The sequence below is a fragment of the Balaenoptera borealis genome, assembly GCF_965194805.1.
Source record: "Balaenoptera borealis genome assembly, chromosome: 7".
Classification (NCBI taxonomy): Eukaryota; Metazoa; Chordata; class Mammalia; order Artiodactyla; family Balaenopteridae; genus Balaenoptera; species Balaenoptera borealis.
The window spans coordinates 23,084,137-23,102,823 of NC_138864.1; the positions used below are offsets into that span (position 1 = coordinate 23,084,137).

Genomic DNA, 18,687 nt, shown 5'->3' on the forward strand with positions numbered 1-18,687 from the left:
AGTTTTAAAACTTGTATTACTTTTGCATTCTAATCTTGTAACTGTTTCATTGTTCCTAATAATTGCTGAGCCTGTGTATTTATTGTTTAAACCTTTGTTATAAAATGCTAGAAGATATAACTAGTGTGATTGGTCAGTCATTTCTGTTCATTTGTGTCCTTTGAACAGGTAACCTTCAAAAGATCCTATCCCATGATCATCCTCCAGAGTATTCGGCTGATTTCTATGCTGCCTACATTAACATTCTTCTTGGAGTCTTCTACACCGTCTGTCGAGATTTGAAAGAGCTCCGGCATCTGGTCCGTGCTCATTTTGCTTTAAAAAAAAAATGTACATCTTTTAATATTTTTCCATGAAGAAAGGGTGTGAGATAGGCTAGAAGCTGAAAATTTATTCTGGAAATTTGGATATGGCCTTTGGGAGCAAATACACCATAAGAAGGTGGAAGTCTGTGGGTTAGTACAAACTTTGACCTGATCAGAAACCTTTCGGTCATTTTTAGTTGTTTCTTTTAATACATCCTTAGGAGTGTTTTTTAATTTCCTCCTTTCTCTTTTCTCTAATTGCAGAAAATGTTTAACTTTATTAAAATTAAAATGAAGATTAACAGAAAGGTGGTGTGAAAACTTAAGCAATTTTATATCTTTTTGTTAATTTTTTGTAACAGATTTTTTCAGGTTTATGTATGTATTGATAGTGGTCTGGAATCTAGATGAATTTGAATATGGTCAGAAGTTTTATATAGGTCTTTCATTAGCCACTGACCTTGAGTTAGTAATCTTTATATAAAGGATTACTTTTTTTTTTTTTTTTTTTAACATCTTTATTGGAGTATAATTGCTTTACAATGGTGTGTTAGTTTCTGCTTTATAACAAAGTGAATCGGTTATACATATTAAAGGATTACTTTGAATATTTATATAAAAGATTACTTTAAAAAGTTTTTAAAAACATTAGAATAGCTGTTTATACTTCATAGGCAGTTTGGAAAATAATTGTATTTACTTTAATTTTCATATTTAATTTAATTTTTACCTTTCTGCTTTAGTTGTGGGGATCTGAAAAGGAGGAGGCAAGAATATCTGGTTTCACTTTTAGAACCTTTTATTAATACTTAAGGTCTTATCTCCATGTAACAGAAAATGGTAATATATCTAAGGCTAGAAAACAGTTACTTTCAAAGGAACAGATTCTATATCTCTTGGTACATTTTCTTTGCTTTGCTCTTTTCTTTGCTCTGAAAAGTGTTACTTAGAGGGATTCCGTGTGTATTTGAGATAGAATATAGGAGAAAATGACCATTTAAAATTGTGTTCACATTTAGTATGTTTTTGGAACTTTTAAACTTTAGGCCTCTTCTGATTTAGTTGTACGTTTCGAGCATCTTCTGAGTAGGGAAAAAACAGAAGACAAGCTGTTCTAGTTCAAGCTCATCACTAACATCTCTCTGGAAGTTGAATGTCTGGGACTCCTGGTGCCCAAGGGAAATGACGACAGGGGGGCTTACAGAGAGGAGAGAGGGTCAGTGCACGGTCTCAGCGTGAGGTGGAGTCAGGAGCAAATACTCATCCATTGTCCTTCCTGGGAGATAACTTGTAGCTTCTACTCCTTAGCACTGATGTCCTTGAATCCTGTGGGAATCTGTGCTGGCAGCCATTTCAAAGTAGATTATAAAGTACAAGAAGGAGGAATTATTTAGAGAAACTATTAGTAGGAAGAGAAAATGTGAAATTTAAACATGGTTTTTATAAAGTCCTTTGGGTTTCACTGAGGAATGATTTTATTTAGGGATGAGGTTACAGCTTTTTATGTTATTGTTACATCATATTCATAAACTTGAAGCTTGAAGTATGGTTTAAGTCTTTACTACTACTAGTAATACTAATAAATATAAGAAATGATCTTTAAGCATTGGAGAAATAATAGTATAGTGTTCTGTTTTTCTGAGTATGTAGAACATAGGAAAATAAATATATGTTGTCCTTTTTCCTTCAAATGGTTACTATTATTTGTTTTAAAGTTTGTAAGTGGCATATTAAGAGTTTAATAAATCATCTGCAGAATATTCTTTTTAGGCATGTTTTCTATGTATGTGCTTTTTTTTAATATAATAAATTTATTTATTTATTTATTTTTGGCTGCGTTGGGTCTTCGTTGCTGCACGCAGGCTTTCTCTAGTTGTAGCAAGCGGGGCCTACTCTTTGTTGCGGTGCACGGGCTTCTCATTGTGGTGACTTCTCTTGTTGCGGAGCACAGGCTCTAGGCGTGTGGGCTCAATAGTGGCTTGCGGGCTCTAGAGTGCAGGCTCAGTAGTTGTGGCGCACAAGCTTACTTGCTCCGTGGCATGTGGGATCTTCCTGGACCAGGGCTCGAACCGGTGTCCACTGCATTGGCAGGCCGGTTTTTAACCACTGTGCCACCAGGGAAGCCCCTATGTATGTGCTTTTAAATTTGCTTTGGGAATTGTTATATTTCTTTATATCTAGAGGCTGATACATTAGGCAGGATTTAGCCAGTTAAGGAATATTTTACATATTGTTTTACTGTTGTTATTGATACTTGTGGTTTTATTGTTGTAGTAATAAACTATAATAACATTTTACTTGAGCAATTATATTGAAATAAAATTGCCTGAATTCTAATAACATTTTTACTTGAAAAATAATATCTAATTGTGGTAGATAAGTGCTTTTTTCTCTTTTTTTTCTTTGTTTATAGGCAGTACTTAATTTTCCTAAATATTGTGAACCTGTTGTTAAAGGAGAAGGTAACTATAATTTTACTGTAATAATATTTCTTTTGAAAAAAGTTTCTGTAATATCTAAATTATTGAAATTTTCTCTCTTTGGAGTAGCAAGTGAACGTGATACTCGCAAACTCTGGAGAAATATTGAACCTCATTTGAAAAAAGCCATGCAGACTGTTTATCTCAGGGAAATATCAAGGTAATTTTCTATTTAGTATATGTAATTTTTTCTATATTTGGGATATCCACTAAAGTGTACATGTTTTCCTTTACCTTCTTCACAAAAAACTCTTATGATTTGAATCATTTCTTATTATTTTGGGAAGGACAATTTTTAGCCAATATGTTACACAAGGCATATTTCTAATAATTGCTAATTTTTTTAAATCTGGAAAGCTATAGGAAAATCAGTTTCAGCTTTGTTTTTTATATTTATGTTAGATATTTGAATGGTATAATAAAAAATTGATTATTAAAGAAATGTATAAGTCAAGTCATAAATCTACATTTGTCTCTTGTTAGACTTTCATAGTAATGAAACTGCTTAGGAGACATGGTTGCACAGACATAGACTAGTGAGAAGAACATAGTTTTGATTTCCAGCTTAGCCATTTTCTGCCTTATGGGGTCTTAGCAACTCACCTAAAACCTCTAGACCTCGGACCCCTCTTCTAACAGTCCTTAGAAGATTTCAATAATATATGTGAAGATGATTTGTGAGTAATAAAGTGCCTTATAGGTGTTAGGTTTAGCCTACGTTACAAAGCAACATAGGAAATTTAAAAACGTCAACGCTTTTTGTCTTTTTTCACTTTCTAATCAATTTTGTTATCATTTTTATTTCATGAATACCTTATTCTATAACTACTTTGTGCTTGATTTAATTAGCTGATTTTAAGAATGTAATAGTTTCTGAATAAGTAGAAACATTACAAAGATATTATTATTCCTCTTTTTAATAATTGATGAGAATTTTTGGAAGTCACAGAATAGAAAAGCTTGTGATCTGATCTTTTAAAGGCAGAAAAATTTGGATGCTTGTTAAAGTGACTCTTACATAGTAATACAAGGACTTCCAGTTTCCCATAGGATAATGTTGGCCATTAAGCCAACAATCAAGTTCTCTCCACAAGGTCAGTAAGGAAAGCAAATAAAATCACTCATAACCCTTGCCTGCAGTATGACTAGGAGTCTACGGAGCTGACTGTAAACTTCAGTTTATATGTAAATAGTGAAATAAATAACTGAAGCCAGCAGAGCCAACTGGGGCTTATGCTGAAGTGAAAAGTTAAACAAAAGCTTTAAGGAAAAGAGGAGAGGACAGTGGGGACAGGGGATGGGGTCGACTTGTAGTGATGAAATACAAATGAATCACCTCCAGAGAGAGAGTCCAACCCTGAGTGGGATAATACTGAGAACAAGTGAGACCTGAAGGATTAGAGCACCGGCTACTGAAGAATCAAAAGGAAGTGTTTCAAGAGTATGTAGATAAGAATTAACAAGGCAGATTTGGGAAAGTACTGTTTTTGAGGGGAGACGGAGAGGTGATTTGGAAGGACATGGCATCTCCTGGAGGCTTGGTGGTGAAGAATGAAGCAAGGGGTGGAAATTAAGGCAAAAATATGTCACTTACAAAGGAAAGTGAATCTGTAATAAAGCAAGACAACAAGTGAGCAACATTTTCAAGAAACTTAAGGAGAGAGGATGTGTAAGCCAAGGAATTTTATATCTAGCCAACCTGTCATTCAGGTAGCGTGGCTATAGAAAACCAGTTTTAAACATGTGAGAACTCAGGGAACACTATACTCATAAACACTTCCTCAAGAGTCTGCTAGTGACAGTGTTGGTGCAATGGAGATGACTGGGGAAACCAGCAAAAGGAATGATGAGCACCAAATTTGATTAATTTTAGCTCAAAACTAAAAGATGGGAATGAGGGTAGAAGAACACTATGTATATGTTACATACTTTGACGGGGTGGCAATAACACAGTTACAAAGTTAAAAAATGGAAAAGAAGAGAAAGAGAAAGGGCAAAGAATAAACTCACTGTTTGCTGTACAGGTAAAGGAGGGCGTCAGAATAATTCAGAACCTAAAACTATTAAAAAAAGTACTCAAAGAAGTCTCACACCCCATTATTCCTTTCATTCCTTTCCTAACCACATGTATAATTTCTGATTTGTACTAACCTTCTTTTACAGGTATGCATATATAACATAACATCTTTATATATGCAATTAATATATAATCTGTAGTATGTTTCTTTCACAAAAAGGTATAGAACACAGAAATAAGCATTGCTAATTTGACCTCCTGCCTTACCGAGGCATTCTGAAAACCTTTTTCTTTAATGGGGTACACCCATTTATATTTATTGATAGGAAATATGTATGTTTTATTAACTGTTGTATTAATTTGCAGAATTTCCTATGTGGTTATTTTCTTTGTCTTTTTGAAAAAAAATTTTTGGTATTTAGGGCAGTTTGCATTTTTGTTCCTTTATAATAATAGCATATATAATGCCCTTAGTTACCTTTTTGTCACACTGTGCAATAAAGGACCAGTGAGACTCTCCAATAGTGTAGTAGAGAAATGGCATTCTAAGCCTGGTGATATCTCCTGGTCCATTTGAAATTTCTTCACAGTAAATGACTCAGCTGTTTTCCCTGCTACCCCCAACCTCCATTCACCCGTGTATAATAAAATTTTTACTAAATTAAAGAATAATAATCATCACATATTTCATATTTTCTAATTGAGATTAAATAATTGGGATAAGCAGAATAAAGAAAAGGAGAATAAAGCTATAGAAAGTTAGATGCTCACTCAACAAACTGTTATTGGGAATATATGTTGGTTTTATAGCTTTTATAAGCAATTTGGACAAATTATGAAAAAGTCTCCAACCTTGTTCCCTGGTAGTGGAACTAAGAGCTGAATCCTTGTAGAATGCCTGCAGAGTTTGTGTTATTGACTGGCTGAGTGTCCCTGGACAACTTAACCTGTGGGCCTCAGTTTTCTGATGTAATGATACTTACTTTAAGAAATTGTTATAGAGTTTAGAAATGGTGCATAACAATTGTATTTAATACGATAACTGGAATATTGGGAGTTCTGTTGTATGGTAGGTGATGTTATTTATTTGTTGGTGCTTTTTGATAGCTTTATAATTATGATCAGAGGAAAAGAGATTTTAAAAAATTTAACATCTGGGCATTGATATATAAGTTTATATTGTTCTAATATACACTAAATGATTTTGTAGAGGTACCAACATGTATATGTTATTTGTCTTATTTATAAGGAAATTAAATGTATTTTGTCAAATAAAATAGTTTTAGTTTTTCTACGGCTTTGTTTTAAGTACAGTACATTGATTTTATATGTTTGCGGTCCATCATTGCTCTTTCATTTTTTTTTCAGTTCACAGTGGGAAAAGCTACAGAAAGATGACACAGATCCAGGACAACTGAAAGGTATCAAAGGAAGTGTTGAGACAATTACCAGAGACACTTCTTTAATTGATTACTAATAATCAAGATACTAAAGTTAACACTAAAGATAGCATCAGTCAGTAGTGTTATAAAAGATAATTTACAAGCTACCATGATTTTTTTTTTTTTTTTCCTGCACCACGCAGCTTGCAGGATCTTAGTTCCCCGACCAGGGATTGAACCTGGGCCCCAGCAGTGAAAACATCAAGTCCTAACCACTGGACCACCAGGGAATTCCCTACCATGATATTTTAATTAATTATTTTCTTTTAAGCAACACACCAATGTAATAGGAAGAAATGAAGTTTGAATACCAGTTTCTACATGTTGGGTTATATCATGTGAAAACCAAGCAGTTTATATTTCTTTAAATGCTTGTGTTAAAACAATCAATTGTATACCTAATTTTATCTCAGTATATATGTATTTCATGAGTTATGGAATAAAATTCAATTTTATGTTAATGTAGTTTAGGGAATGCATTTCATTTGGTTATATTTTGAAAGTTTTGTGCTTTTGTTTTCTTTAAAGAAACTATTACTTTGGGTTTTTCCCAACAGAACTACAGTTGACCCTTGAACAACACAGATTTGAACTGCATAGGTCCACTTATACACGGATTTTTTTTCAATAAATATACTGGAAAATTTTTTGGAGATATACAACAATTTGAAAAAACTGGCAGACGAACTGCATAGCCTAGAAATATCAAAAAAATTAAGAAAAAGTTAGGTATGCCATGAATGCATAATATATATGTAGGTATACATATAACATACAAAATATGTGTTAATTGACTGTTATCAGTAGGCTTCCAGTCAGCAGTAGGCTATTACTAGTTAAGTTTTTAGGGAGTCAAAAGTTATATGCAGATTGCAGATTTTCTACTGTGTAGGAGAGTGGTGTCTGTGCCCCTAACATTCCCCCACCCCGTATGGGTCAACTTTACTTTTACTTTAAAAAACAGTAAAGCAACTATCTAAAATACTCTTATTTAAAAGTTGGGTCAGTAGCCAGTGGTGGGGGAAGTGGTATGAAATGAAGTGGTGTTGAGATTCCGTTTTGGTTTTTATTTTTTAATTTAATTAATTAATTAATTAATTTTTAAAGATTTATTTATTGTTTATTTTATTTATTTTTGGCAGTGCCAGGTCTTAGTTGTGGCATGCGGGATCTTTCATTGCGGCGCGCGGGCTTTCTCTCTCTAGTTGTGGCGCTTGGGTTCCAGAGTGCATGGGCTCTGTAGTTTGCGGCACGCAGGCTCTCTAGTTGAGGCGCGCCAGCTCGGTAGTTGTGGTGCGCAGGCTAGTTGCCCTGCGGCATGTGGGATCTTAGTTCCATGACCAGGGATCGAACCCGTCTCCCCTGCATTGGAAGGCAGATTCTTTACCACTGCGCCACCAGGGAAGCCCCTGTTTTGGTTTTTAAATGCTTGAAGTACCATACAAGTGATTTTCAGTCGTGTGTTGTAATGTAAAGAAATAGATACTAGAGTTTTAAAAAATCTGCAGTAATTTGCTCTGCTGCCTGTGTGGACTTGAGCCCAACTCAGTGTCTATCTAAAATGGAAAGAATATCTACTTTTAAGTTACTGCAGAGATTCAGAGATGCTTAAGGAAAGCACCTAGCACAGTGTCTTACATATACTAGATATTTCAGTAAATATCAGATTCCTTTTTCCCTTCCCATAAAAATCATTGCTGCTTGACTGACTCTATTGTTTTATTTATCCATTCATTCAGTTATTTCCTTTGTACAGGGTACTGTAGGGATACAAAAAAGCATTAGACTTGGCTTCTTCAGTGAACACTGTAGCTTAGTAAGAAATATCACTTAGTTTAATTAATTCTTTATATAAGGTATAAAGTTATGTGGACCGTAAGTAAAATACACGAAGTAGGAATTCACAGTAGAGACAGATTTTCTCTTTTGGTGTGGTAGGGGAGCATCAGGGAAGGTTTAATGGAGAGTGTGGCTTTGAAGGGCAGGACTTTAGAAGAGGCAGAGCCAAACAAAAATAACAGAATGAGCAGAGCATATCATTAATAATGTTTCCCCCACCACCATCATTATCATGGCACTTTAAGCTCAGGGCACTTTAAAATCTTTTGACTAGAGGGTACCATATGAAAGTCAAAAGATAAGTGAGAAAAGGTAAGAGACACTTAAAATCTAATGGTAGCCTGTTAAATACCTTCATAAAAGTATTTTGTTGTCTAGGTCTCTCGGCATATACTCAGGTGGAACTTCCATATTACTCTAAGTTTATTCTCATTGCTGCATACCTCGCTTCTTATAATCCAGCAAGAACTGACAGAAGGTTTTTCCTTAAGGTAATCATTATTTCTTTTTCACTTTATTTTTGCAGATCTAGGGAATATTTTGAAATTCCTCAACACCTGTAAATTTGTAAGGGATAGAGATTAGAATAAGAGATTCCTAAATATGTATTTAGGACTCATTCTTTAAAGATTTTATTTATTTATTTTCCTTTAATCATTTATTCTTTATTTCTCACTTTACCTTTGCCAGTCAACAATGTTATTTGAGAACTTTCTTTAGGTTATTGGGGGTGAGTGAGTGCCACTTTTGGGGTGGGGACAGTCGCGGAGCAGACAGGCTAAAAAAGAGGTGGTATTAGTGTCTAGTAAACATGATATGATAAACAACTTGCAGGGAAGTGTTGAGCAAAGAAGGCTTCATGGAGGGGGTAGCATTGCTTGCTGAATTTTGAAAGACAAACAGAAGTTAGTCTGAAAATGACAGCAAAAAACAATGTTCCTGAAATGAATGTTGATAATAAAATCTAGAGGCCCTCAGAACTTTATCCATCAATGGAGCATTCCTCACAATTAAACTTCCCAAGAGGGTTTCTTTGGGATGTGTGAGCCATTACCTCAGTCACCTTCCACCTAAGCAAACACCAACTCTCCTTCTCCAGAATGAACGGGTGCTCTGTTTGGTCTTCTCCCTATAACCACTCGCTCTCTCTTACCAAGGCATTATGTCAAGTGGGTGAAAATTATCCTTGCAGCCCGATACATTTTGCTACACATCCTAAGCAAGTCCAATTACAAGCTGATTAATAAAAAAATTCAAACTGAACTTTTCTGTTTCCAGAACTTAGCTGTTTTTCCTCCTAACTCCCCGAGCTCTTGTTTACATTGGTTTCTCCATCTAGAATTCCTTCCTCTCCCATCTCTACATGCTTAAATTCCACCTATTCTTTTTTTTTTCTCCTCGTTTAATCATTTATTCTTGACTTCTCACTTTAAGATCACAGCCCAAATGGGTGAAGTAGGTAGTTTCACAGAAGCGTTCAGGTATACCTTAGGTAATAATTCTACATTTAAAAAAATGTAAATAAGGTTTTGTTAAAAATATGAGAGATGGGAATGATTTTAAGGGTCGTAACTCCTTTATTGTTCTAAAGCTCCTACTATAGTATCATGTACTCCATACATCATTATCCAGAACATTCAGGAGGCTCTCTGCATGTATATTAGTTGGAGAAATCTCATTTTAGAATTTTCTTGTTGAAAACAAATAATATGCAGTTTGATTTATTATTAAATATAATACATTTTTGTCTCTTTATTTTTTGCCTATCTCTACCACTAGTCTTTGGTTTCAAGAGGGCAAGGACTGCATCTGTATTTTTTCCCTACTATTGAATCCCAAGTGCTTAACTAAATGCTCTCAATTTTATGCGAATTGACAGCCTGCCTTACAGAATGAATTGAAAACCCGTTTATCTTTGGAAGTTTTGTTTTTATAGAAATAAATGTGCTGTAATAAATCAATATAAGTTCTTTTAGGAAATGTCACTTTTATTTTGAAACCTCTTTACATGCACAAGTAATCTTGTGTACAATCAAAATTGATTTAAAAAGCCTAAAATATGTTGGTATTTTAAAGTGATGTTTTAGGTGATAAATAGAATAAAATAAAAAAGCCTAAGATACATAAGTTAGTCTTATGTGTATCATGTTTTAAACAAATTATGCTTTCTGGTTTTGTGGAGTACTATCTTTCATCTTAAAAATTATTTTGCTTAATTGCAGCATCATGGGAAAATTAAGAAAACCAACTTTCTAAAGAAACACGAAAAGGTATTTATGTTGTAATTTCTTTAATGGGAAAAACTTACAAATTTAGACTATTATAGGAAGTAAGTAAATGCATAATTGTATGCATTTACATAGTCATTTGGATGTAAGAAGTTACTTGTATTGATATGGTACCATCATAATGCTGTAGTAGTATTTTGTTATGTTGGATACAGTGATTGGGGAGGCACAATTCAGGTGAGGTGGTTCTAGAGATAAAAGGGAGTTAACAAAATTTTTCTAGTGAATTAATAGATGAAAAAGGTCACCCTGGAATTTTAAATTAAATATAGCATAGTTTCCTCTTTTCCCCTTCGAAACACCACAAAGATGGCATTGAAGAAATGAAAAAGGTTAAACTAACAAGGACTAAGCAGATGAGATATCTATAAAATTTGGAATTGACTAGTAGGTAGATATGCCGGTGACTAAGCACATCAGAGAAGGCTGAAACCTAACCCCCAAAACAAGCTGATTTGACCCAAGGAATCTGGAAAAGCTTAGGAATTAGAAGCACTAAGCAACTTTGAAGGTAGGGGTGTGGGGCAAGTTGAAATTGGCAAAAGGAGCATTTAGACTGTTCAGCTCTCTCGTACATCTTAACCACTGTGGTTTCTCCTGGCAGAAGATAGGGAAGTTAGAACTGTAGACTTTGCACTATAGAAGCTGTGAGTTTTGTTTCTCACTCTCATTGTTAAAAGCAGTTTTGCTCAGTATACACTTCTGAATTGAGGACATTGTTTTACTGTCTTCTGGCTTTATTACTGCTAAAAAAAAACTGCTGTGAGTATCTTATTCCTGTGTTATTCCTGTTTTCTCTGGCTGCTTTCAAGTTCTCTTCTCCTTTTACTTTAGTCTTCTTACAGTTTCACTGTAGTGTATCTGGGATTGAATTTCTTTTTACTTGGCATTAGTTTTGCTTCCTAAATTTGAATAATGATGCCTTTATTTAATTCTGGTAAATTCTCAGTCATTAACTTTTCAAATATTGCCTCTCCTCCATTCTCTCTTACATGTTTTCCTGAGACACTGGTTAGGCTTATGATAGACCTTTTCACTCTACCATCTGTGTTTCTTAAGTCTTCCATATTCTTCATTCCCTTTCATCTCTGTGTGCTATGTTCTGGGTAATTTCTTCAGTTCTCTGTTCTTGTTTTCTCTTCACCTTTGTCTGATCTGCTATTTACATCAATTTTGTAATTTCAGTAATGTTATATGTAATCTTCAGAAGTTTTTACTGGTTCATTTCAAGTCTATCTGATCACTTTAATATTTTTCCTAGTCATATTTTTCTTTAACATAAAAAAACCTATTTAATATTCTGTGTCTTATATTTCAGTTTTAGAAGTCCCTGTTAGTCTAATTCCACGTTTTCTATTTTTGCTGACGTGTGCACATAATGTCCTGTTTCCTGAACATTTTATTGTTTTTAATTGTTGGCTGAACTTAATCTTTGGAATTTTTGAGGCCTGAGATGTGTTCCTTTAGAAAGGTTTTACACGTACTTCTCTGCAAGCACTTATGAACACCGGTAACCTGGGATCATTTGAAATTCAGTTCTCAGCCTGGGGACTTGCAGACCACAAAGCTACTGTGCATTCTGCCCCCACATCAGCATTAGCTCTGGCTTCTAGTTAAAAGTCTCAGGGAAGCCTTTTTTCTTGCATTCACACAGAGCTAGAGTTTGGCAGGCAGATTTCCTCACCAAATCCATTTGCTTGGCATTGAAAGACTTTTCCATTATGCCCTTTCACTGAGACATCTCTGATTAGGCTCTCCACTATAGGCAGATCATTGATTTTGTACCCTCTTTCTTATGTATGTAGCTGCTTTGGGTCATAAAGGATGGGTAGGAGGAGAGAGTACTTCTGGCTGAGGTAGGGAGGGAAGGATGTGTAATAGGGCTTGCATTTTGAGTGGGCACTCAGGAATGGCGAGGATTAGATATGCAAAGATGGGAGGAGAAGACATTTTAGTTGAGGAAATGGTTTGAGCCAAGAAACAGAGGTAAGATAGTATAGGGTATATACAAGAAATAATGAAATAAAATTGGCTGGAGTGTATGGTGAGTTTGAGAGAAAAATCAATTGAGGCCAAACTGTGGAAGAATTTCCTTACTCACCAGTTAAGGGAAGAAAGCCCATCTCTTCACCTCTGTAATCTCGGCACTTGGTGGTAATTGGTGGGTGTTTATTGCGCAAATGAATAAATTGAATGAATGAAAGAAGGAAATCAAAGAATGAACGTAAAGCTAAGAATTTTAGGCCTTATTCTTTAGACAGAAAATTATTTAAGAATGTTGAAGAGGGAGATATATGAGTGCTGATCAGTGAGGACTGTGAAAGAGCTGGCACTTTAGACCATCCTTGCGGAATGAGTGGATTTGTACAAGTCTAGGAAGACAGTCTTGACAGAGGGAACCATATGAGCAGACACTGTGAAGTTGTCTTTAGTTCTAGGTGAGCTCTAGTTCTTCTGATGTTATTCTTATAGATTTGACTTTTGTGTTAGCCTCTTTTGTCTTTGGTTCATGTCATTTTAAAATCTGAGCTTAGTTACTAAAATCTATGTACACTTAGTAGTTTCTTTGTATTTTTGTTCCCTCTCTTTTTGAAATCTTACTGAATGCTTACTCTATGCCATGCACTCTGCTAGATGCTGTGGACATAGTGGAGAACAGAATAACCATTGTCTCTGCTCTCATGAAGCTCTCAATTTAATAAGGGCATCAAACATTAAAAGCAAACCACATGAATAATAATCATAACAGTTGTTTTAAATCTGTTATGTATCTTCAGTTGTATAGTTCTTTTTCTCTGTATATCCTCAGTTGACACTCATTTTTTAAGATTTTGCTTTTCAGTTCACCTAATGCATGTATGTGATACCAGGTTATCTGCCACTTAGTTTATGTGAAAAAGCAGCATTTTTTCCTCTCCTCACTCATAGTCCCATTCCCCACAATTAAACTTCTTTTAGTTGTTCCTAGTTTTAGTTTTTCTGGTATAAATATCTATAACTCTAAGTTTATTTTCCCATCACTGTTTTTCTTGGTTTGACTTGATACCAGTTTTCATTCCATTTTATCTCATTTATTTGGTTTCTTTTTTCGCTTATTTCTTCCATTTGTACAGACTTTCATTCTGTCTAATAAGCTATAGCAAATCTAGTGAGATATTTCTCACACTTTGACTTTCTCTCTAGGTGGGAAGCCAATTTGCATTTATAGCATACAAAGTCAGTTCTGTGAAGAAGATAAATGTCATATGCCCTCCATGGCACTAGAACACTTTAATTTTAAATTGGAAATGTGTTTTCTAATCACAAAAATAAAAAGTGAAAATCAGAAAAGTGTCAGCAGCATTTCACAGTGTGATTCTCAGCCTGAATTGCCTCCCACTTGATTCCCAACACTTCAGGAATTTGGTAATTTTTACTAACCTCAAGTCACTTCTAAGTGTTAATGAGGACAGGGACACCAGTTCCATTTAGATAGCTCAACATTTACCTTTATTTTTTTCTTTCTTCCCTCTAATACCATTTCATTCATTATCCTTTCATCCGTTCATTTATTTAACTAACAGTCCCAAGTGCTAGGGATGAAAGAGGTAAATAAAACATCACCTGTTTTCAAGGCATTTGTGTAGAAAAGAAAATACGTATAAACAAGTATATCATGATGATAATAATAAAAGCTGTTGAGCAGTATAAGCCAAACACTGTTAAGCGCCACATATGATCTTACTTAATTCTCACAATGACCTAATAAATGTAGTTGCTATCATTATCCTCATTTTCTAGATGAGGAAACTGAATATTAAAGAGAAATTTAGTAACTTGCCCAAGAATACATAGTTAATATGGTAGAACCAGCATCCAATTCCAGGACTTTCTGAATCCAAAGCCTATCATGATGTTTAACCACTGTTCTTGAACTCATACACCTGATAATGATTAGTATCTAGGATTTTTAAAGCTCATACAAACTAATAAGAAGAAGGCAAAAATCCAGTAGATAAATGGGTAAACGATACAAAAAGGAACTGGAAATGTCCAACAAACGTAACATGATTATCACCCTCATTCACTAATGAGAGAAATGCAACTTTAAACACCACTGAGGTATTATTTTACACTCCAAGGCTGGCAAAACGAAAAAAATGTCTGATGATTCCAAGTGTTGGTGATAATATGGAAGAATAAGAGCCTGCGTGTTCTGCAGGTTGGTCATATCTAATAAAGTTAATATGTGAATGTACTTTACATTGGTCAGGATAGGTTGGACAGTGGTGTAGTGAAAAACAAACTCCCTAACCCTCAGTGGCTTAACATAAAAGTTATGTATTGCTCATATGTATATCCATATTGCTCACGACACAGTTGGATATGAGTTATGTGGGCCTTTTTCATGGTGGTATAGTGATGTCAAGTGAAACATGGTGGCCTCTTAAGTTGTCACCAAAGGTAAAGAAGACTAAAGGATCCAGTGGTTTGAAAGGCCAGGTTTGGTAGTAGCTCACATCGCTGCCACCTGTATTCTGTTGGCCAGAACTCAAATCAGATGGCGTCCATCTAACTGCAGGAGGGACTGAGACATGTAGTCTTCTACGTGCCCAAGGAGAAGCAGTGTTGATGAACACATAGCATTCTCTGCCCCCTACTTTAATTGAGCAATCCCACAGAGAAGTTCACACATGTGTGCAAGGAAAAATGTACACGGTTGGCCATCACAGTATTCTTTGTGATGAATTATAGGGATTAATTTTTTAGGGTAGACAGTGATTTGTCATGAAATGGAATTCTGTAGGGTAATTTAAAAATGGACTAGAGCTACATGTATCAAAACGAATAAATCTCAAAAACATAATGTTGAAGGAAAAAAGCAGTTTGGTAGAGTGCTATGTCCAAAATGATATCATTTATTTGAGATACTAGATTATGCGAACAATGCTGTATATGGTTTATGGATACATATATAGCAGTAGTAGTTTAAAAATTGTCATCAAAATGATAAAAACACCAAATTCTGGATGGTGGTTCCTTGAAGGGAGGGAAGGGGAGAGTGGTATGTGGGAGGGATACAAGGGGGCTTCAGTTTGTAATGTGATCTAATGCTTTTTTTACACAAATTGCATAATGTTTGGATGTGATAAAATTGGGTGGTTGCATTGGTATTTATGAATCTCTTTTCTAAATGTTTGAAGTATTTAATAAGAAAGCATATAAACTTTAAGACCTGGAAAATGATTTCTAAACTATGTTTTAGATATAAATAGCTGAGGTAAATACTTCATTTTGTAATTATGAGTAGGTTTTTTTTACTTACAGTCATTATTTTAAAGAAATAGTTATTCCCATTCTTGTAAATAAAGCTTCTCATTTTATTTGCCCTTGCTCATATAGAGTACTTAAATTATTACATTGCTGCTAAAATTATCTAATAGAGTTATCTAATTATCTATAGACCCTTGAGCACTGCAGTTTTCTAATGGCAAGTAATTGTACCATTGACTTTGTAGACAAGTATGAACATTTTACAGTCTTAAAAATTTTTAATAAATTTTACATTGTTTCCGACTGGCAGCTTATCCGCATACTATGAAACACTGCATTCATTTTCTAAGCTAGTATTTATTATAACTGATCTTTTTAGAACTATTAATTTTGAACAGATATATTTTTCAGGCAGTGGCACAAAGAGGAATGGTGAGGAGTTAGTAGTAAGTTCTAGTCTAGGGGTTAGGGCCTAGACCCTTGTTTTGGTTGTACACTGTCTTGACAAATGACTTGGCTAAGTCACTTAACATCTGGTTACAACAGCAGAATAGGGGTGATGTTCGGGCCTAGACTGGGTAACTTGTGAGTTCTTTAATATTTGTTGATGCTAAATCAGAACATCTTGAAGAAAATGTTGAAAGATAAATCATGATAATATCAGGTAAAGTTTTAACTTAGAGATTGCAAGTTAGATTTATTAGCCTCTTTGGGGAACTGTATACAATGTAAATAAGTTATTGGAATTTATAGTACAGAAAGTGAGTGTTCTGCTGTAAGAAGAAAATCCATGATCTTTTTTTCTTATAGACAAGCAATCATCTCCTCGGACCAAAACCGTTTCCACTAGACAGATTATTAGCAATATTATATAGTATTGTGGATAGCAGAGTTGCTCCAACAGCAAATATCTTCTCCCAGGTAATGTTAATGATCGGTTATTATGTATCATCTTTACCTTTATGGAATTCTTCAGGTAATGTGATCAGCAGAGTTCCAGGCATTTAGATTTTTGGTCAGCATATGTTACTAATTAAACTATATAATGAACAACATCCTTGGTAAGTAATTGAAATTCCAGATATACAATTTTCGAGGGTGTTACTGAATTTGCATATATTTAAAGGTGTAATTTGATGACAGAAACAACTTGATGTTTCTGGTCTTTTTCTTTTTTCAATAAAGGAATTTTTAAATGATTATAATTATCTTGCTGATTAAATAAAAAAGTGGCTTCATGATTAAATTGATGAATTATAATATAGAAATATAATTTAATGAAAAAATTTAGAAATGTATTTATAAGAAAATAATCCATAATATTCTTATTCCTCATATATATACTTTGCAGATTGACAGTATGCTTTTTTAAAGAAATGATATATTGATATTTTCCAAAATGATTAAGTTCTTAAAATTTTCACTAGATGGCAGCAGTAGCATAAAAATAGGAAATATGACATTTATAAAGTAGCTAAGGTTCTTTTTTTCGGTGACATTTAAGAAAAACCTATTTGTTAAAAATACAGTCACAGTAGATTTCTTAAATGGTCCAGAAAAACAGCACTTAGCACATGGTATGAATGGATAGAAGAAAAACCACATGATGTAACTAGTATTTATTGAAAAGCAAAGTCACCTCATGTTTCAATGAGCATTTTATTTTATGTATATGTTTTTAGGTTGAAAAACATGTAAATAATAGCATTTACATTTTAATTTACTTCAAATAAATTTGGTTCCTGAATGGATATTAGACTTTGTAATCTAATGCGTGATAGTAACTTTTGATTCTTCATTTAAAGAAGTCTTTGGGGACCAAAAATAGCTATGTTCTCAATGTGCTCAACATTAAAGTTAGATAATTTTTATATAAGTCAACTTTATAGAAAATCGTGTCTACATTTATTACATTTTTGAAGAATGGTAGTCTAGTGAGTTATTTGGTTATGTAAATAACTAGCTAGATGGGTAGGTGGATGGTAGCCCTAATGCTGATAGTTTTAAAAATCTAATTCAGTTTTAATCTGTATTACAGGGATTTTTTTGCCATGTGTGTGTGTGTATGCATGTGTATATATATATTTAAATGCTTTTGTCTGAAATTAATTTTTAGTCAAACTGTACATTTTTATTAGTAGCTTTCTACATATAATATGTGAGGTTTTTGTTTTGTTTTTGCTGTTGCAATAACTGTGAAATAGACATCAGGTATTATGATCTTTATTGTAAGGAATTGAGCCTCAGAGAGTTTAAGTGATTTTCCCACTATGACAAAATGAGTAAATCTTTGAGAATTAAAGCCTAGGGAAGTGAAGGAGACAGTGCTTCTAAACAGAACAGAAAGGTGTTTGTATCACATGTGATTAATATTTCTTGGGTGCCGAAAAGTTACGTTTGTGGGAGACACAAAGAAGGATAATAAATGTGCATTTCTTCCTTCCAGAGAGCTTATAATTTATTCTGGGGGGCAGATAAAAAAACATGTACATAAAAGTAATATTGTAAGGCTGTAAGTGAATGCTAGATAGTGCTGCTGAGAAGTTTAGAGTAGAAAGAGATCACTTCTGGATTGGACAAGAGGAGAGAACTTGAAGGTATCACAGAAAAGGTGAAAAATGGGGCCGGGCTATAGAGAATCAGTAGGATTTTTTTCTTTAAATATTTCTAATTTACATACAACATGTTTGTTGTACAAGAATGAGTAAATAAAAAAGGAAAAATAATAGTAAAATTAGCTGACATCTTGTTTCCAATGGATAGAATTTATAGAGCTCTAAGAGGGAGAATAATATGACCCAAAGGTGTGGGACTAGGAAAAAAAGCAAGACACAGTTGTGAAGTGTCACACCAGATTAGTTGAAAGTAAGCGGGGTTATACTGTAGCAGGGGTAGCAGTCATTGTAGTTCTGATCTAGTACTAATACTGCCACCACCACACGTCACACCTTACATATTGTACCTAACATTGGTAGAGCATTTCCTAGCAGCAGGTCTAGGTTTATAGGGATGGACAATCAAAAATAATGATAGGCTGCTGACTTAGAGGTCTACTAGCTACTC

General features: G+C 34.3%; 1 protein-coding gene across 2 annotated transcripts in view; it reads left to right on the forward strand.

Moving 5' to 3' along the window:
- Positions 1-18,687, forward strand: part of ORC5 (origin recognition complex subunit 5) — a 121,978-nt gene that overhangs the window by 21,942 nt on the left and 81,349 nt on the right. For both annotated transcript variants that reach the window (XM_082399868.1, XM_082399869.1), the window contains exons 6-12: positions 169-299; positions 2,719-2,767; positions 2,855-2,945; positions 6,171-6,223; positions 8,462-8,574; positions 10,306-10,353; positions 16,435-16,545. In XM_082399868.1, the coding sequence (XP_082255994.1) occupies positions 169-299; positions 2,719-2,767; positions 2,855-2,945; positions 6,171-6,223; positions 8,462-8,574; positions 10,306-10,353; positions 16,435-16,545 (596 nt within the window). The remainder of the gene's footprint in view (positions 1-168; positions 300-2,718; positions 2,768-2,854; positions 2,946-6,170; positions 6,224-8,461; positions 8,575-10,305; positions 10,354-16,434; positions 16,546-18,687) is intronic.